General features: G+C 31.8%; 2 protein-coding genes across 2 annotated transcripts in view; one reads left to right on the forward strand and one right to left on the reverse strand.

The window, feature by feature from the left end:
• The window catches only part of PARPBP (PARP1 binding protein), a 52,965-nt gene extending 34,259 nt beyond the window's left edge, over positions 1-18,706 (forward strand). The window contains exons 7-11 of the mRNA XM_064491656.1: positions 364-547; positions 3,042-3,220; positions 5,049-5,130; positions 17,658-17,793; positions 18,261-18,706. Coding sequence (XP_064347726.1) covers positions 364-547; positions 3,042-3,220; positions 5,049-5,130; positions 17,658-17,793; positions 18,261-18,598 — 919 coding nt within the window. The 3' untranslated portion in view covers positions 18,599-18,706. The remainder of the gene's footprint in view (positions 1-363; positions 548-3,041; positions 3,221-5,048; positions 5,131-17,657; positions 17,794-18,260) is intronic.
• Positions 18,707-18,770: 64 nt separating this feature from the next.
• Positions 18,771-20,137, reverse strand: PMCH (pro-melanin concentrating hormone). Its single transcript, XM_010990018.2, has 3 exons — positions 19,847-20,137; positions 19,301-19,499; positions 18,771-19,014 (listed from the first exon to the last, which is right to left on the reverse strand). The coding sequence occupies exons 1-3, from the start codon at positions 20,093-20,095 to the stop codon at positions 18,965-18,967; spliced, it is 498 nt and encodes a 165-aa protein (XP_010988320.1). The 5' UTR covers positions 20,096-20,137; the 3' UTR covers positions 18,771-18,964.
• Positions 20,138-21,601: the final 1,464 nt, after the last annotated feature.

A 21,601-nucleotide genomic window follows, 5' to 3' on the forward strand; every position in this document is an offset into this window, starting at 1 on the left:
AGTATATTGCATGTATATAACTGCATCTGAATCTTTTATCATATATCATGTATAACTGAATTATTTGCCTTTAGCTTTCAAATTAAGGAAGACATAACTTACCTTATTGAAATAACTTGCTTTTATTTATTTATTTTTTTAACACCTTTATTGTGTTATGATTAATAGCTTGCTTTTAGAAAAACTTTTTAATTTTGTTTCAAATGGTTCTCATCCTTTTCTTAAATGTATTACTATTTGATTTAGAAGATCAAAGCCATATTCTTTGAAAAGTGTTGATTAACTCTGAGAATTATATTTTCAAGCTTATAAACATTGTCATTTCTAATACTATTATAAAAGTGATCTTATTTCTATTTTCAGCATTGCAGGGGGTCGAATACTCTCAGTGATAAAGATGCAGCTGATTAAAGGTCAGAACAGCAGGGATCCTTTTTATAAGGCAGTAGAGGAAGTTGCTCAAGATTTGGATTTGAGGATTAAACATATTATCAATTCTCAACAAGGAGATATAGCTGTTAGTACCACTGACATCAGTCCTGCACGGGTAATTAGTTTTTTATTTTTCATTATCCTTCTATACAAAACATTGTCTCTTCTATTTGCTGTAGAAATAATTTACTATTGCTGCTTAAGTCAGAAGAATGTGTTTCCTTTTTTAGAAGATGTTGTTGAAAATTAAAGTTTTTAATAGGATTATATAGGATTATGTTCACCTTGGGTAAATCATAACATTTTTGGGCCAAATTGTCTGTGTTTGTTAAAGTAGTGCATTCGATAATCTTCATTATCCCTTGTGGCACTAGAAATTTATAATTCTTGATGGATATTAGGGAATTTTGTCATGTTTTTCAATAATTATTCTTATAAAACAATTATTTTCCCATTTACTCAGATATGAGATGAGAACCTGTTTATGACCCAATTACTAGGCACTTCATAGAACAGCAACAGAAATGGTTTCTATTCAGCAGTTTATTTTTCTTTAATAAGATTTTTCTATTTACATGAGCTCTTATTTTCTACCTCCATTGCCAGTCTACTGCAAATGTTAGCAATTTCTCCTCTACTTAGAAATCTTCCAACTATATATTTGAGAAAATTTACCTTTTTTTTTTTTACATAGATAGTCAAACATTATACTATGTTATAATTATAGTATTCTAGATAAAATTGACTACCATGTTTTTAGTTCTAGAACAGAATTTTGGAGTATGTGTTTTAATAGTCCATTTATCACAATTTAATTATTTGGGTAACAAAAATCCCCTTTTCATTAGGTGTAATTGTGATAGTGTATAAGGAAAGACTTGTTTAATTTTTATTATTCATTTATTTATCCACAGCCCTTGGGAACCATTTTAAGCTATTTTCTATAACAATGCATGTTTTTATTTTAATTTGAAGGCAGGACATGGGAAGATTCTGGCTTGTTGCCCCAAGTATTTCATGTATGTTAAAACTTCCTATGACTACTTTAGCTCAGATGACAACCAAGTTTTACTATAAGTATAAATCAGGAACCATCACAACAAAGATAATTAAGATCACCAATCTCTCCCATTTCCTGTCACAGGAAATAAAGATGCAGACACCAGGTTCTTAATTTTATGTTTTCAACCAAATCAGAAATGTTTGAAAAATATGATGCAATAATTCTCAATGAAGTTAGTATTAAACAGTATAGACTTCTTTGGTACTAATGAAAAATATATGTTAAGCACCAGATTGTGATATGCAATTTGTTAAAATTCCAGTGTAGCCTGAGTCAGCGAAGTAGAGAAAGGAGACCAAGACCATGTTGATGAAAGCTGAGGAAAGTGGTACAACTATAACAGATATCCCAGACAGGGCAACTCTGATATTTAAGCACAATGTCCAACAACCCTATGGGTTAAGTGATATCATTACCCTTTTTTTACCAGTGATTTAACTATAGCACAGTGAGGTTAAGCAACTTTCCCAGAGTTACACAGCACACACAACTGGTAAGTCGGTATCAAACCTAGCCAGAAATGCCTTCAGAGTTTGTGCTTATGTGTATCTATATGTAATTTTATATTATCATATAATATAATGACACCATGCTCTCTCTTATTCCTGTGTTTCTCCTCTGTGAAGCCATCATTGATCCCAGGGTAATTTGATAATGACCTTTGGTGTGCTTCCACTGCATAATGTATACATTCTCTTAAAAATAGCACTCAGCACTCTATAGTGCAATTACTGGTTACTTAAGTATTTTATCAAAGAGATGATGGGTTCCTTGGGGCATTGGCTTTTACCTTTGTACCCTTAGCTTCAAACACAGTGCCTGACTTAGTATGTACTTGTGAATGATTACTGAATGAATGAATGCCAACTAGTTTTTTTTGTTTTGTTTTGTTTTTTACATTTTTTTTATTGAGTTATAGTCATTTTACAATGTTGTATCAAATTCCAGCATAGAGCACAATTTTTCAGTTATACATGAACATACATATATTCATTGTCACATTTTTTTTCGCTGTGAGATACCACAGGATCTTGTATACATTTCCCTGTACTATGCAGTATAATTTTGTTTATCTATTCTACATTTTGAAATCCCAATCTGTCCCTTCCCACCCCCCCCCAACTAGTTTTTTGTTTTTACATTTGAGTAGATCTTTACAGCCCTCTGTGGAGTTGGTATTCAGATCATCAGAACCCTGCTTCTGATATAAGAGAGAAAAAATACTCAGAGAGGTTAAGTCATGGTGCTGAAGTCACATAGACTGTAGCTAAATTTTCTGACTTAAAGCCTAATGTTATTTTGACCAGAACCTAATGTCTGCTTTTGATGGTACTATTTTCTGTATTCTTTTGTGCTTCTGAAAGTTCATGAGATTGATTTTAGGATGACTTGAGGGAGAAATATTCACATGCCACTTCTTATGGCTGATTTTTTTATAATTTAATAGAGAAGGAAGGAGAACCAATAGCACATGAAATGGAAAAGAGTGGCTTCTTGACCCAGCTTGGGTGATTATTCATTTACTTGAAATTATTTCTTGTTCTAGCCAAAATCTCATGCCATAAACCATGGCACAGCATACTGTGGCAGAGATACTGTGAAAACTTTATTAGTTCTTTTGGATGAAGAAGCAGCCAGTGCTCCCACCAAAAACAAAGCAGAGCTTTTGTATGACGATGAAAATACAATTCATCATAATGGAACTTCTATTCTTACACTTTTTAGGTAAGAAATGTGAAAGTTATATATATGTGAAAGTTATCTACACTCTAAAAAGGAAATTTTTGAAAAAACACCTCATTGGTTATAAAAGAAATACATGCTATGGTACGAAACTTGGAGATTATATGAAGAGAAAAAACAAAGTTAGTTAAAGGGAAATTGAACATTTGAATGTGAGAGAGTTATGTATAAAAAGACAGTATTTTGTGAGTGTAAGACTGGTTTTTTGTTTGTTTGTTTTTGGTTTTTTTTGTTCTTGTGTTTTTGCCTTGGAAATATATTTATTTGCTTAAATACTTGTGTCAAGAACTTTGCTAAATTCTTTCCTTCATAACAATCTCTTTTAGTAGTATCCCCATTTCCTATGTGAAAAATTAAATACTTGAGAGAAATTAAGTAATCTGTCTAAGTTAGCAAGTAGCAAAGATGTCTTTCTCCACAGCCTAAGGTCTCTGCTCCAAGGATTGTGCTGTTCTGCCTGAGAATAGCAGAGAGCATGTACACTAAACTTACATTGAAATTATTGTTGGTATTCTGTGCAAGTTATTGATACTATCCAGTTTTAACATCAATTGGTGATACATTTAGTTAATAAGCATTCATTTATAGAACAGTTAAAAATTTTAAATTGTATTTAGTACATTGTGGAGGGTTTTTTACAAAATCATTCTGTTTGATCTTTTCTATTTTCTGCTTGAGCTACTTTTTAGAGATCTGATTTTAGTCTAAAATTGTTCATATCCATCCATCATTTCTTTATGCACTCTCTCCCCTGTGCCTCACCATCTTTTTTCTTCTCTTTAAAGAGAAACTTTATAATGCGTTATCATTCAGTATTGTCCTCTAATTCCTTTATAATGAAAATTTATTTTATCAATGATTTATTTATACCCTGTGTTGGAATCCCAGAAAGACTATAAAGAAAATGAACCTTCGTATTTTCCTCCTTTTACCTTCTGTTCAACAAAGTTTTCTTTAGGTAGAAATATAAATGATATAAATTTTCTCTCAGATTGAATTGTTTTTTTTCAAGAAAGTTATTTTGTCTTTATAGGACTTTCTAAACAAAATTAATTCTCACATCCATTTTAAAGAGGTATTTTTTCTGTGTTCAATCATGTGGCCAAACATATTTCAATTGTTTATATTTACCTTAGCATTGTGCAGACAAGTACTTGTCCATGGTAAAGTAAATTTTTAATGGTCTGCATTGAAATGATAAGATTAAGGACAATATAGTGTATGAATGTAAGTCACTGTAGGGTTATAAACTAGTCTTTAGAATAGACTATCCTTTATTCTTATATAATGGTCTTTTGAGTTGAAGGGGTTATGACTCTGGCTCTATTAAGCCAAAAAGGAATATATTGAGGAATCCAGGTTTGTCTGGCTTCAAAACCACCAGTGTCTCCTCTATTATGCCTTCTCTGACCCTCCTATTTCTAAACTATGTTTTTCTCTTTTGAATTCCCCTGCTATGGCACCTGTCCTTTTTTATTTTGAATTTTATTTATGTAGATATCATATTTCACTTACTTAGATCAAGATGCCTGAATTTAAGGGCCAATGAATGAATGAACTTTCTATCCTTCACAATATCTTATAGAATGCCTTATATATAGTAGAAGCTCAATATTTAGTGATTGAACTAATTAATTAAGCAAATTATTAATATTTAGAACTTTCAGTATAGGAATACTGACACTCTTACATAGTATTATAAATAACTAGCTTCGGTTGTTTAGAATATTTTTTATTTTATAACTGCTTTTGGGTAGGGGAGAGACAAAAGCTACTTTGGTTTATAAATTTTTGCTTTTTTTGGGCATAGATCTCCCACACAAGTGAATAATTCACCGGTGAAACCCCTAAGAGAACGCATCCATAAGTCAATGCAAGAGAAAAAAATTAAGGTACAATTTAATGTACTATTATGAAAATGATAAAAATTGTTTTACTTTTAGAAGAAATAAATATATAAAGCTGAGCTAGATATTATAAATATACATTGTGCATGGAACAATAGGAATTAAATGGAAAATAAGTTATGGCAGTTGACATACAGAAACTTTCCTTTTAATACGATATTGGCTAATCTTTCTCTGGCTTGTTCAATCCCCTGGACCTAAAGAAGAAAAAGAATAAGCACCTGCTGTGGTTAGCGTTCAGTAAATATCTGTTCAGTGAATAAGGGGGGAAATAAATAAGGCATGATTTTCTCATTTACATTTCTAATACCTTAAATTGAATCTTGAGAGACTATGTAATTTCAACTTTGTTCCTGTCTGAAGATATAATGGCAGAATATTGATTGTACATTGAGATAAGAACCTTTCACATTTTTTATTGACTAGAGCTATTTATATTTTCATTTGGTTTGAACTGAGTATTCCAGTCCTTAGTTGAAACTTTTGTGCCTGTAAGAAGTCAGTAACATGTTTATCAAGCATTTAAAATTTTCTTGGTCTTATTTTTCAAAAAGACGCTTGATCAGAGGGAGGGTATAGCTTGAAGTGGTAGAGCACACGCTTAGCATGCACAAGGTCATGGGTTCAATCCCCAGTACCTCCATTAAAAAAAAGTAAATATGTAAGTAAACGTAATTACCTCCCTCCACACCCACCCTCCAAAAAAGACACTTGATCTTAACTCATTCATTTATTCAACATAGATTTATTGAGTATTTGCTATGTGCCAAACACTATTTCTATGGTTGGGAATTCATTCAGTTATCCTTAAATTATCAAATAACTATTCATCTTAATACAACTTTGAGAACTCTAGTTTGTATACTTTTTATATTCACAGTTAGAAACTTAGTCCCAACTAGCAAAGCTTTTAGTTATCTGCTTCATCTATACACCCACAGTCTATTTAGTTTATTTAGATTAGTAAGTTTTATCTTTCTATAGGTTATTAGTAGCTGTTAGTAATTAATATCTATGGAATACACCACTGAGTTTTATATAATTTTTCTGTGAAAAAAACTTGTCAATTCTTTATTTTTTATTTTTATTTAGATATATATATATATATATATATATATTTATTGAAGTATGGTCAGTTTACAATGTTGTGTTAATTTCTGGTGTACAGCATCATGCTTCAGTCATACATGAACATATGTATATGCATTTTCATATTCGTTTTCACCATAAGTTACTACAAGATATTGAATATAGTTCCCTGTGCTATACATTATGAACTTGTTGTTTATCTATTTTTTATATATTAGTTAGTATCTGCAAATCTCAAATTCCCAATTTATCCCTTCCCATCCCCTTTCCCCGCTGGTAACCATAAGTTTGTTTTCTATGTCTGTGTGTCTATTTCTGTTTTGTAAATAAGTTCATTTATCTTTTTTTTTTTTAGATTACACATATAAGTGATATCATATGGTATTTTTCTTTCTCTTTCTGGCTTACTTAGGATGACAGTCTGCAGGTCCATCCATGTTGCTGCAAATGGCATTATTTTTTATGGCTGAGTAGTATTCATTGTATATATAATATACCACAACTTCTTTATCCAGTCATCTATTGATGGACATTTTCAATTCTTTATTGTATTAACATAAGTACTTGTAGTTGAGTTATTAGAGTTTTTAAAAAATATCTATCCTTTGGACTTGATTAGAAACAGAAATGTAACATAAATTATTTAATTTTTTTTCCTGCTATGGATACTTACAAGCTTTTATATTTTTATTTAAAGATCATTGGGATATTTTATTAGGACTAAGTAAATCAAAATGAAAAAAATCTGAAGAATGTGAAGGGTTTTTTTAGACATTGGGAAGAGTCAACTAATTACTATAAAATCTGTGGACAAATGTGGAAAGTTTTGGGAAGTAGAAGAGAGATTGTCTGATTCAGTTTCATTTACAGATGAGGAGACCAAACTCCTTGAGAAAGTACTGTATCCAAGATGTCATAACTACCATGAAATGTTTTATGCCAGTGTGAAAAGCCATGATTGAATACTAATGAGATTATAATTACATTGCTTCCTTTACTTAATAGTAAAGTTGGCTTAGTCTACATAGCTCTGAAACTTAATGGCAATAGAGAAAGAAAGGAATTGGTGTTTATGATTATATTTTATAGTACAGTACTCTTTATGAAAGTTGTGTGAAAATAATTGGTTTAGCCAGGTATACAGCTGAATCATAGCCAGGTAGAGTACTTGCTAGAATAACAAAAAATGTTAATATTTACTACTAAGTAACTATGTAAAAGTAATTTAGCAGCTTATTACTTTATAATCCTGATACTTTTTCTGTTTTGGCATTTAATTCTTTTTCAGTCATGGAAAGAATATATGATCTATACTTGAAATACTGTCTAGGAAAGGCAAAGGTAGATAATACTAGAGAACTTAGAATTTTGATTGTAGATGATACTTGATTGTGAAATATCCATGTCATTATTATATGGAGCAAATGAACTTTTCTGAGATTTTCTTTTCCTCGTTCATAAATAGAAATAGGCACTACTCTGGTCACAAAATCCTATGACACAACTTTAGAAAGTTTTCATTAACTCATTTTAAGTCTTCAAGTTTTATTTTCTACTGTAGCCTTTTAGGAAACTTTCTATGATGGTCAAATAAATTTTCTGCCAAAATCAGAAGGTTCTTCCTGAACCTTCATAGTTTTGATAGGAACATTTAGAGAATGTTTTCTCTCCACTATACCCCCAGTTTCCAAGCGTTTTATAAAAGTACCTTCATACTTTTTTATTAAAAGATTTTTCAAGTAGAAATTTGCCTTCTTATATTCTTCTAAAATAATTAGTTTTATTCCTTCCAGCTTGATTTAGAAGTATTTTGCGTATCAGACACAACTGAAAAGTTGTATATACATCCCTTTTCCTTATTCTGAGTCTAGTGTTTTCCTTCATATTGTATATATGTCAAGATAATCATCAGTGTTAACTGACTTAATAACTTAAGTGAGTGGATCTGAAAAATAGTAGATCTTTAAAACATGGCATAGTCAGGACAGTGGAAATAGGCAGTATGAAAAAAAGGCTGGGTCTAACTCTTTTATAAGCAGCCAGGCAGTCTAATGGTCATAGTGCTAGAAAATTCAATATCCAAGTTTAACCTTTAGGGTATTAGTAAACTGAATATAGCCAAATTAAAATGGTGGATTCAGATGATAAATGCTGGAGAGGCTATGGCAAAAAGGGAACCCTCCTACACTGCTTGTGGGAATGCAGTTTGGTGCAGCCATTGTGGAAAACAGTATGGAGATTCCTCAAAGGACTAGGAATAGACTTACCATATGACCCAGGAATCCCACTCCTGGGCATATATCCAGAAGGAACCCTACTTCAGGATGACACCTGCACCCCAATGTTCATAGCAGCACTATTTACAATAGCCAAGACACGGAAACAACCTAAATGTCCATCGACAGATGACTGGATAAAGAAGAGGTGGTATATTTATACAGTGGAATACTATTCAGCCATAAAAACGACAACATGATACCATTTGCAGCAACATGGATGTCCCTGGAGAATGTCATTCTAAGTGAAGGAAGCCAGAAAGAGAAAGAAAAGTACTATATGAGATCGCTCATACATGGAATCGAAAAGAAAAGAAAAGAAAAAGACAAATGAACATAAGCATAAAACAGAAACAGACTCACAGACATAGAATACAAACATGTGGTTGCCAGGGAGGAGGGGGGTGGGAAGGGACAGACTGGGAGTTTGGAATTTGTAGATACTGACAGGCATATACAGAATAGATAAACAAGATTATACAGTATAGCACAGGGAAATATATACAATATCTTGTGGTAGCTCACAGTGAAAAAGAATGTGACAATGAATATACGTATGTTCATGTATAACTGAAAAATTATGCCCTACACTGGAAATTGGCACAACATTGTAAACTGACTATAACTGAATAAAATAAAATTTTTAAAAAATGGTGGATTGAGTTCAACTCGTAGAATTTCCCCCGATACTTAAATGAGTATAAAATAATAAAAACTAGTGTAAAAATGTTCACCAAGAGCAAACAACACAAAAATAATGTAATTGGATATAATAAACTTCAAAACATGATGGCCAAGGAAGGAAACTGAAGATTTCAGAGAGAAAAGGCATAACATGATATAGCAAGTTAATCCAACCCCAGTCCCCACCTGCTGTGCTAGTGAGTTGACAGAGTACTGAGAATTATCACTAATATTTCCAAAGCTGAAAAACTAGTAAGTGTATGTGTTCTTTTTTTTTCCCTCCTCCTTTCATTTTAGAGAAATAGTAGAAGTGGCAACTGCATAGTAATATGAATAAAATGTGGAAAATGAACTCTGGGATTTACACATTGACACAGTGAAGGTTCTAGTTCTACATATTGAATTGTGGAAACTATCCAAATGATCCCCTTCCATTTGAATGAAATACAGTTTCTAAGTGGAGAGAATGAGCCTTTTTATACTGCATGTAATATATAGTAAACTCTTAGAAGAAAGTGCAGACCCCAGAAATTGCCTGTCTCCTCAATTGAACATTACTTCTGCCTCCACTATTTCTCAGGCTGCAGAAAAATAAGGGATAACAAAATATGCAGCCTTCAAAATGTAACTGAGGAAGAAATAAAATGCTCTAAAATAAGGAGGAAATGGAATTAAGAAATCACTCACGGACCTGGAGGTTTCTGTTTCTAACTAAGATGTAATAGATCATGGTGAATACCGTTTCTGCTACAATAACAAAAGGCAGATAAGTTGGGGAAATATATTTTAAAGACCTAAGAAAGCAGTTTAAATAAACTAAAAATCTGGAGAGGGTGAAATTTTTCTGAGGTGAACAATCTAACAGAATTTTCTTTCCTGGGATTGTTTTTCCATTTTTGGCTATGAGCTATGGATTTTTTTTTTTTTTTTTACTTATAATGTTAGCTTGCTTTGTTTGTTTAATTGAAGTATAGTCAATTATAATGTGTCAATCTCTGATGTACAGTACAACATCCAGTCTTGCATATACACATATATTCATTTTCATATTTTTTTCCATTAAAGGTATTACAAGATATTGAACATAGTTCCTGTGTGGTATGAGCCATGGATTGATGTTGGCCCATGTAAAGGAGCTTCTCTGAGGGAAAGAGGAAATAACAAATATTTTAGTGTCTTGAGGGGCTGGCAACAATTTGGAAACTGTGGCGGCCCTGAATGCAGAGTTATTTTTACCTAGGGCACTTATGCTGAATTTTGGAGCTGAGTGGGGAAGACTAAGGAGCCTCAATTCAGTAGACTAAAATCACCTCTGGTCTTGCAGTAACTCAGAAGACAAGGCTCCACTTGAGCAGTGGGACCTGCCTCAAACAGATGGCTGTCTGCTTCTCAACATATTTGCCACATTTGGAAATAAAGTGGGTTGAGAAGCCAGAAAGCACAATTTGAAAAGACAGACTGAATCCCCCAGACTTTCAGGTCAAGAGGCAATAGAGATGCACAAGTCTCCCTGTTGAAAGCTTGGGAGGGACATTCTCGAAGAAGAGGTAAGAACCAGTAGTCAAATATGAGTTACAACTGCAGTCCAGCTTTGACTCAGCTCAGTCCCTGACTGCATTGAGGTTATCAGCCTTTCACTGTGTCTGCCTAACAGAGACAAGGGAAACTCTTCTTGATAGCAAATTTCATGTAGAAACTCTGTAGCTCCTTTATACACAATATCTAGCCTGAAACTAAAATATAATGGACATAAGATAAAACAGGAAGATTTGTCCTTTAATCAAGAGAAAAAACTAACAATGGAGGCAGACTCACAAATGACCTAGAATCAGCTGATAAGGAATTAAATTTTTTTTCAGTGTATAAAAGTAATTAAAGGAAAAGTTAGGCAAAATGGATAAAAAATTGGGAAATTCCAACAAAGAATCAAAAATTTAAAATAGAACCAAGCAGGCATTCCAGGACATTATCTAGATGTAAAAACATTATCTAAAATTAAGAATTTATTAGATGAATTTAATAATTGACCAGACATAGCATTAGGTATCATAAGTGGACATGAAGTTGGTCATTAGAAAAATCTCCAAACTAAAGCAAAGAGAGAATAAAGAATAAAAAAGTGAAAGAGATGAGTAGGACACAGACAGTGTCTACCATATGCCTAATTGGATTCCTGGAATGAGAGGAGAAAATAGGCTAGAAAAAGTATTTGAAGATATAATGATTATAAATTTTTCCAAAGCTTAATTGGTCCTTTCACATCAGGTAGTAGTTAAAAGACATGGGGAACAGATGAATGGTTTCCTTCACTAATATAAAGTTGTATATGAATTCCAGTATTATGTACCCAGCAGACTAAAAATGTCTCAGAGTCCTTTGAAAATCCATCTGCCCTTCATGTATGTGCCACAGGACAGATTGTAAAGCTTTGTTCTAGAACAGTGCGCTCCAATAGAACTTTCTGTGGAAATATTCTGTATTTGTGCTTTCCAGTACTGTAGGTATTAGGCATATGTACTTTTGAGCACTTGAAATGTGGCTACTGCATCTGAGGAACTCGAGTTTTAATTTTATTTAATTTTAATTAATTAACTACACATGGCTAACATATTAAACTGTTTCAGTAACTAGAAACTCACAATAGAGTAGAGGAAATGGCACTCTGACTATGAGAGATTAGAATAAATAAGACTCATATAGGCAGTGAGAATGGAAGAGAGCATTTCAGACTGAACAAACAACCTGATGAAAGTATTAGATTGCCTTACTAGTATCAAGAGACTGTACATTGGGTAGTTGTACAAACTATATGAACAAGTAATGTAGGGCAAGGTTAAAGCCACATGTGGTTTTAAGGAATAGTTATTTTTTGTAGGGCTTATTGTACGGATATGTGCAAGAGAACCTGGGAAAGGGGGAATAGTTAAGAGCTTGAAAGGAATGGTGGATATAATGGGACTTAAGGACTTCAGCTATGTGGTTTTCTATACTTAAATATGATTTAACTTTTCTCTCAGTGCATAACCTCTCTCTTGTTTCTGTACCAAATGATTTCCTTACTCTATTGAACAGAGTAGAGTTTACTATGTACATGTTTTTCTATTTCAGAGCTTTTGTCCTTAGGGTGGTTTAGCTGTTCTTTACCAGTCTACTTCTCTCATTTCTGTATCATATGGTTTCTTTACGCTCTATTAAAGAATAGAATCTATTCTGTACATCTTTTTCTACCTCAAAGCTTTTGTTTACTTATGATTTCTGTTCCCTCATACCTTCTGCTTATATACACCTGTTTAGAGTCTATTATAATTTTACTTAACTAATTAATTCATTCAACAAACATTATTAAATGCGTCCTGGATACCAAGCTCTGTCCTTGACACTGTAGGTATATCAGTAAACAAAACAGACAAGACCCCCTGCCCTTATGGACAAATCTTCCCCCAATATTAATGGGACTAAGATGCAAGAATATAAATGGAAACCTGTTGCCTACTCCCATGTCCCTTCAATCCTGTTTCTGTTCCATACTCTTAGGGATACTCCACCAAGAAATGTACATACCCGACTCCCTATCATCTTTGTCATAAACAGTCAGCCCTTCCTAGAGGAAGAGGCCAGCACTGGCCCAGTGCCTAGGGCAGTTTGAGCAGGGAATTCTGGGGTCCCAGGTACTTGGAACAGGATCTAAAAGGGGGGTGGGGTCATAAGCTCCTACTAGGCATATCCAATGTCCTGTGGGGAGAGGAGGGTCACAGGAGGGCCAGAGCAGACCATCAGTTGGCAAACTAAAGTTTTGTTCATGGAGCTTATCTTTTAGTTGGGAGAGACAGACAATAAACAAAACAAACAAGTGAATTATACGGTATATTATATGGTGTATCAGTGCTATGGTGGGAAATAAAGCTGGGGAGGGGGAGTGTGGGAAGGAGAGTGTGTTCCTTTGTGTGTTTTTTGCTTTAAAGAGAATAATCAGTAGAAGTCTCTTTGAAAATGTGACATTAAGCAAAGATTTTAAGAGAATGAGCAACATTTTTCAATAGAATGAAAATAGGATGTTTGTATTAGTCTCAACTAAAATTTGAACTCGTTTTTGCTGAAGTAATGAATTTGAGATTTATTGCATACCTTGTAAGTGTCAAGTGTTATACTAGACATTTTATATCCCCCATTCTAATTAATCCTTGCTGAACTTTAGAAGGCATTGTTTTTCAGACCATATAGCTAGTAAATAACAGAGCAAGGATTGTTTTCAGGTGTAAGACTTCAAAATTTATGCTGTTTCCAAAGAGTAAATAAAGGCATAGTAATTATAATAAAGAGTAATAAAAAGATAATGCTACTACCTAGGTGGAAAATATTAATCTTCCTGCTATTTAGCAAAATAAATAGAATTTCGGTGATGAAGAAATAGATCATTTGATATATTTATAAATTCATATTCAATTCAAGGATAGCAAATGTCTGTTCTTTTGAAAAATATGTTAGTGTAAGAATGAAAAGATAAACTTTGAATATTTACTTTTAGTTACATATGTAATAGCCACGTTGAGAGTAGTTTCCTTTTTTCAAACCTTTTGATAAAATTTATTGGTACACTGGGCGCTTAGAACTTTCATTTTCTTATTAATATTAAGCTAACTGAGAGTTTCTGCAACTTTTCAATATTTTGACTCTTTTTTCTTAATTTAACTGGAGTCAAGCTTTCTTATGTGAAGTACTATTTTCCTCAAACTGGGAACCTACTAATAATTTCAATTTAAAAAGAGCTTGTGACTTTTCCAATTCTTGGCAAATTTGAAGTTCATTGCAATTTTACTGTGGATAGAAATCTTTCCAAAGGGGGGAAATCACTCTACAAAGGAAAACTTTTGAATCCTTTTCTCTCATGTGACTTGAACTTAAAATGATTTTAACAGCCATGTATGAATCTGGACATTATTCGTAGTTGTTTAGTACTTCAAAAGCACTTTCAAGAGGGAATTGTTTTGCTTATTTGTGATTCCAAATCAAATACACAGAGAGATTTGGAAGATTTGCAGCAGGAAGTAATCTCAATTCTATGTAGCCACTAATCTTGTGCAGAAAAATTCAACTTTTATGAACAAAGGAGAAGCAATCTCTTTTAAGTTATAAATACAAGCCAGTGTAACTTGTATTGTTTTAATAACTAAAGTGAAGAAGCTAATTATAAGTTCATTTTTTGAGCTTCATTCCTAGAATCATTTTAGAGTTGGCCTGGTCCTGAGAAATCTAATTCAACAGATTTCTTACTTTACAGGAATACTGTCTTTATAAGTTACTACATTAATAACTGTATAGTATCTATATATATGTCTAGAGTTTTTATAGCTTTCATATTTTTAACTTCATTTAATCCTTACAATTCTGTAAGGTGAGTATTTGCATTTATGTGTGGATAAGTGACATGTTTAGAGGTTTACCCAAGATCAACTGAAGTGAAAGGGCCAGTATTGGAAGCCAGATCTTTTGACTGCAAATCTAATGCCTTTTCCATCATATCATATTGTCTTTTTGTGCTGATTTCTTAGCTGGACATCACATTGTTGGCTCCAGTCACATTCATGAGTAATTACAATCTCTAGGTCTTTTTCATATGTTGTTTTAAGTCAGGTTCTTCTCATCCTGTACATCTGTAATTGATATTTTGAACTTAAATACAGGGCTTTGTTTATCCTCATTCATTTTCATCTTATTATTTTCTACTTATGGTTCTAGCCTTCTGAGATTTTTTTAATCTTGTTTCTATTATCCAATTTATTTATTATTTCTTTCAGCTGTGTATCAACAGCAAAATTTATAAGTAGAATATCTTTGTGATTATAGAAGCTATCCTAGTAATCTCTTTAGTATACTGTGTGTCTGTCACACAGTTGGAACTTAATAAGTGGTAATTGATTTTAAAAAAAAGATTTTTATACAGGACAGGGAAAAATCCACACATAATATTTCATAAAAAGAGAAAAACACCCTCAGTATGATTACTCTTAGTTATTTGTTTTGGACATAGTATTCCAAGATTACTGTAGAACATTGTGGTTTTCTCTCATGTTTTGATATGTTTATAAATAATATTTTTCATGGTAAATAAAGTGGTTAACTATTTTCCTTTCACATAAGAACTTATTTTCAGTATTTTAAGAATCCATTGTCTTGTAACTCTGGTTTTCTGTAACTGCCCTACTATCACAAAGGGCTAGAGAGTTTCTCTTTGTTGGAGAAGGGGCCTGAAGAGAGGAAATCTAGCTGTCAGGAGAGCTATTGAACTTATTTTGCGACTGTATTTACATAGCAAAGAAAGGTTTTTACTTAGATGTATGTTTAAAATCAACAAAAATAACAACTTTCTAAAGAAATTTTTATTCATGTGAAGCATGAGATTGAGAAAACATCAATTGTCTGTACTAAATAATATAATTATTATATTTTTATTTAGGGTGTTTTATGGGTGGTACTGATGGTTTTGTAGTGGGAGGCTGAAGTTCCCCAAGCCACCTGTGGGTGCGGTGCCATCACCATCTGGATAGTACAGGAGTGATTCTCACCAGCTATTTAGCATCCATTTTCCTTCATGGTCTTACTATATTCTTCATAACTCTTTATAAGCAATAAGTTTATAATTCTCTATAAGGGAAAACTCTGGTAAAATAAAAGAAACCTTGTGTAAAAAAAAGTGAACAGCACTGGTTTTGTAGATAGAAATAAAGGTTTTTGAATAATGTTACTATAGTAATGATATGATGTAATATAATTTTATTAACAAAATTTATTTTAATAGCTTTATCAATTGCTTTACTTCTCTACTTATGGAGTTAATAAAGTCCAGGAAGGACTAGTTAAAACCTTCAGTTATATTTTAGGGCATCTTTGGTGGAAACTATATAACAGTGGTTGCACTCCTGTGGATTCATGAGGATATTGGGTTGTCGATCCATCCATTATTTAGAGCCTACTCTGTTTCACTTTTTAAAATAACAGTTTTTGATATTTTATATTTTCACTTTTTTTTTCAATTTTATGTATTTTTGTGCTTAAATGGAAGATAAATTCTAATTGTCTAAATCTTCAAAGTAAACATGATTTTTAGTGCTCTGGGAGTTACTCAGAAAGACACAGAACTTGTCATCCTGAGAAAACTTGCTTTTATGAAGCAGCTGCTCTGGAGACTACTCTAACTTCTTCTAAACTGTAGTCAGTGGATTTTACTGCTGTTATCTTTGCAAACATATGAGTGGGTTAATGCAGTTTTCTTTCTGGATATATAACAATATATAATTACTGAATATATAATATAAAGTCATGCTGTTTTAGTCTTTGTGAACTGTATCAATACATAGTTTGTGTTATTCAGCATAACGCAGTTATACTTTGAAGCATGAAATTTTTTGAATTATTGAGATCCTCTTTATTTAATCATGTATTTGAAATTTAAACTTTCTATTTCTGAAAAGGATTTGAGGTGGTTTCTAATTATTTGGCAAAATATATTATAACTGAATGGCATTACAGGGCAAACTGTAATTGTTGAAATTTGTATTATCTGTGTAGATTACTTTGTTTGGAAATTAATTTCTGTCCCTAAAACAGCCACTGGTTTTATATTTACAGGATACATTTCCAAAAGTACTTTCTTGGCATCCTTTTCAGTGATTAAGAATTAAATTTAGCTTTCTAGTTCTCTCCTATTTCTGATGTTTGAAGATAAATACAAGAGTATACTTTGAATATTCAACTATTAAATCACCTGGTCAAATCTTCCTACAATTATATATTTGGATCATATTTCATTTTTTTCTAAAGATTCAAATTTTTAATCAAGAAATAATGCTTTTCATTCACCATTGTGTTTTATCTTTCAGGTTTTGTTAGTTTCCTATTTTTCTTTACCCTCTCTTATTTCTCTTTTTCATCTTTGCATTTCTCCTTTCCTTAATTTCTCTCATTTTTTGAATTTCATATGCTATTTTTTGCCCTAAAAGAGTTATGCTTTGTAATTTGTTTTTAGGATGAAGAACTTGTATTTTGTTTTTTAGGGATACATAGGATATGTATACTTTTTTTAAGGAAATACATAAACATTATGTATATCATATATATTGCTATTAAATTTATAATAAAATCGACATTCTAAAGCAGATCAGACACAGGAGTGTGTAACAAAGACCTCTCAAGAGTCCAAAATTGTTTTTTCTAAATTGTTACAAAAATTTTCAAAATTACACATAAAGCTGGTATTACTGAACAGGACAAAAATGCTAGTTGTAGCAGTGAATGAGTTTGCAAGCTATGAAACATCAAGGGTTTAAAGTTCCCAAGAAATAATGGAATTTTTAAGGGAATTTTTTATGATACCTTGATTACTATAGAGTATATTGCTATCTAAGTGAAAAAATAAATCAAAATGAAGACTAAATCGCATATTTTCTTCTTTCTTGCTGTTACCAGGTGAAGCAAATGTTAATTAGATCTCAGTTTGCTTGTACTTACAAAGATGACTGCATGATAAGCAAGGATAAATGGAATAATGTTAATACAGCATCAAAGGCTTTGTGTGTTCTTCACATGGAAAATGACCTTTCTGGTAGTTGACCTTATTTGAACAATTTAAAAACAATTTAATTTTAGTGTACTAATTGATTTTAACTTAAGAAAAAATAGATTTTTTTTTTACAAAATATGAAATGTGAAATGTAAAGGTTTATATTTTTGAAGACCTGACTTTTTTTAAGAAGTTAAATCTAATTACAAATTTATATACAGGAATAGGACACAATTTGATTTAAGTAAGTATATTTAAGAAATGACTTGTAGCATTTAAGGAAATGCATTCTATTTTTTGTAGGGATAAAAAGTGATATGGTAAAATGAGAAGAAATGTGATAGTAATACAGCTATATTTGTTAATCATGTAACTTATAGCATTGTTTGATTGTAAATCATAAATTTTTGAATATTCTTTAGCTATTTAAAAAGTTTTTTGTAAAATTCTCATGTGTAATAGTATTAAGTATTATATAATTTTTTTCCTCTTTTCATCTTGCATAACAGAAGGTGCAGATTCATCTGTTGGAAGACCAACAATTGGAGCAAGTTCTGGAAATGTTCATCTGGACAAAAGTAAAAATGAAGTAGCAAGAAAATCAAGTAGTCAGACTGGAAATAAAAACTCAAAAAGGAAACAGGTGGATCTGGATGATGAAAATATTCTCTGTGATAATGGAAATGAACCACTTCAACATAAAAATGTTAAGATACCTAAGACATCAAAAGATTTGCTAAGTAAATTGGATGGCAAACTAGTCAGAGTAGCAAAAAGCAACAAGTGTACCACCAAGGACAAATTGATTACTGGCCAGACAAAGTTAACTCAGTTTTTTAGACTATGAATTTGTCTTTTATGTGCTTTAGATTTATGCATGTATAAAACCATTCAAAAGGCATCTACTTTATTTTTAAGAGATCAAGGCGTAAATTATGGTGTTTTATTATTTTGGACTGCAGTGTATGTAAGGTTAGTATGTTAGGCATTGTTTAAAAAATACTAGTAAGTCATAATTATGCAGAATATTCACAAAGTTTAATGCACAGATAAAGCATATCATATAGGTTACTGATATATCTTAATACCACTTTCTTTTAAAACAAACATTTAAAATAATACAAGTCATAGTAACATTAATGGCTTTTCCCCCACAGGCAATTAAATGATTTTTTTTTTCTTCTGAAAAGGTGATGTGGACCAACAAGTATCATCAGACTTGCCAACAAGGTCGATAGACTCTTCCCAGCATACACCTGAGCACTGAAGGGAAAAAAAATTAAAATTGTTTAAACTACCATTATCACACAAAATTGATTAGAAATAGAAGAATGGATCTAGTATAGCTAATTCTGAGTAAATCAAAATTATAATAACTAATTAATTACTTTTTAATCTCATATTTTTGGCAGAGGTCACTTAATATCAGGTGTAAACTGAACCATGGTCTTGTTTGATTTTGTTATGATTGGACCCAAATTCAGTTAAACACAGAGTTCTGTTTTATGGTATTAAGATACAAGAATTGAATTTTAAAAAGACTACTCACTGTCAAAATCTCTCCTTCCTATAGGAAATTTAGCTGAGTTTTCTTCATCCCCAATTTCTCTCTTTTCTTGTGTTGATTCAGTATTTTGAACTTCATTCTCAGCTGGAAAAGCTACAGATCCTTTTAGTGCAAGATAAGGTTTTATAGCCAGATTCAGTGGCAGACCATGATTTAAGAAATTATGTTTGGAACCTGTGGTCTGTAAAGAAAAGGTTGATTTGTGTTTTAGCTGTTTTATTGGGAATGGAACTATCATACAATTGTATAATATTCTTATTGATCAATTCAAAGATGCTCTGCACTGTTTTGAGTCTTTAAAAATACCTTAGATACAAGGTTTTCAGGAAAAAACCCTTTTGATAAAGAGGTGTTTTTTAGGACAAAAGAACAACCTGGTATGTATGAAATTTCATTAATTGTTCTAATGCATATTGTGGCTATTTTCACATAGTTCTGCTTATAAAAAGTATTGACTTTACTTTCAAAGGATTCATAAAAATCATTCAAATTCCATTGAAATAAAGGACAGATCACATTGCCACTTACCTTTGAATCTTTGTTCTCCTCATCATTCATAAAACTGCTCTCATCATTTTTATATTGCTCCAGGGAAGGAACAACCACCGATTTTTCTGCAGTATCTTCCTTCTGAAAGGCTTTCCCTAGCCTCAACGCTTTAAATACCATGTCATCTTCTAAATTACTTATTGACTTGGATGCTGAAAGTAAGACGCCTTGAGAAAGCAAAGAAAAAGTTAGTATTAGTATGTAGGAAGAGAAACTCATTTTTGCCATTCTTAGTTTGATGTTTGCATAGAGTAAAACAAGGATGTATAAAATGAAGTAAAATTTCTCAGTCAACCTGCTTTGTAAATGATTCCTACCTTTATATATTTTCCAGTTTGAATAGAAAGCACTTGAAAGACGTAGACTTTCATCATTTTAGAAATGACTCATCAGATAGAAGCTAACTTTTTGTATAGCTGCTAATACCTATTTTGTTTTGGGTTTAGTGGCATGTTTATTTCTAGTGTGAATTTTCTCAGAATCTCATTAAGATCCTTGGTAGAATGCTTTGTGTTGAAGAGATTATGGTCTCTTGAAAGAGATTGTTATTAAGGAAGACCACAGGAAATCAGGCTCTCCACATTCTGTTTCCCTCTGTATATTTTCTGATTAAGTAAAATATTAAAACTAAAGTTTTTTCTTTCACTCAGGATAATAAGGATAAAAGTTTAAATACTTTTAATCCTGATTAAATTGATACAATCTTCAGAAAGGATTTTTTTTTCTGTAAGTGCTTGATAGAGTCTATGATGTTTAAAGTATATATGCCTGTTAGTATGAACAAAAAGTCATTCATGCTATATATAAAATTGACCTGTCAGGTGTGTTTTATCTCTTTATTCACAAAAGGATATTACTGATACTTATTAATGAATTTAGCAATTAATGAGTAAGAAGTCCATGAAGAGAATAGTTATGTGCTCCGTAAATATTAATTTTGAATGAGTATGTTGTATGATTTTTAATTAAACATCCCAGAGTTAATTTCTAATTTTAATTTCTGATTTTAATAAGAGAATGCATTCTTGTATATACTGTCTAGTATCTATGTGCCATAGTTTTTCTAGGGTTTATTTCCAGTTATGGAATTGCTGGGTCATGGAAATATGTGCATATTTAGCTTTATGATGCCAAAATGGTTACAGAATAATAGTAACCAATTTAACCTCCCTCTTGCAGGGTTATGAGAGTTCTTATTGCTCCATTTCATAGTTATCTTATTGTCCTTTTAATTTGTGTTTCTTTAATTACCAAAGAGGTTGAATGTTCTTTCATATGCTTATGAGTTGTTTATCTTTCCTTTTATGTAAATTGCTTTTGAAAGAAAAATTTGCCTATTCTTCTGCTGGGTTTGCTTTTTTCTTATTGATTCATGGGAGTTCTTTATATATGCTGGAGATTAATTCTTTGTTAGTTATATGTGTTTTAAATATTTTTTCTCACATATACGTCTTGTCTTTTGGACCCCTTTATTGTGTCTTTTGGTGAACCAAACTCCTTAATTTTAATGTTTAAATTTTTTTCTTTTTATGGGTAGTATTTTTAATGTTATTTAGAAATCCTTCCCAGCCTTGAGATCATTAATATATTTCTATATATTCTAAAAGTTTAAATATTTTGACTTTCAAATTTCAATTTTTAATTCATCTAGAATTTTGTATATAAGAGATCCGTTTTTACTTTTTCCAAATGTCCTTGTATATTTCTTGAATAACTTATTCTGTCCCCACTAAT

This window comes from Camelus dromedarius, chromosome 11, assembly GCF_036321535.1.
Source record: "Camelus dromedarius isolate mCamDro1 chromosome 11, mCamDro1.pat, whole genome shotgun sequence".
NCBI lineage: Eukaryota > Metazoa > Chordata > Mammalia > Artiodactyla > Camelidae > Camelus > Camelus dromedarius.

Bases quoted from the DNA above. Each gene is read 5' to 3' on its own strand.
- PMCH (XM_010990018.2), bottom strand. From the start codon at position 20,095: ATGGCAAAAATGAGTTTCTCTTCCTACATACTAATACTAACTTTTTCT. The intron at 19,500-19,846 runs GTAAGTGGCAAT...TTTTCTTTACAG, and splicing joins AGGAGAACAAAGATTCAAAG to ACCACAGGTTCCAAACATAA. The intron at 19,015-19,300 runs GTGAGTAGTCTT...TTTTCCCTTCAG, and splicing joins AGGAAGGAGAGATTTTGACA to TGCTCAGGTGTATGCTGGGA.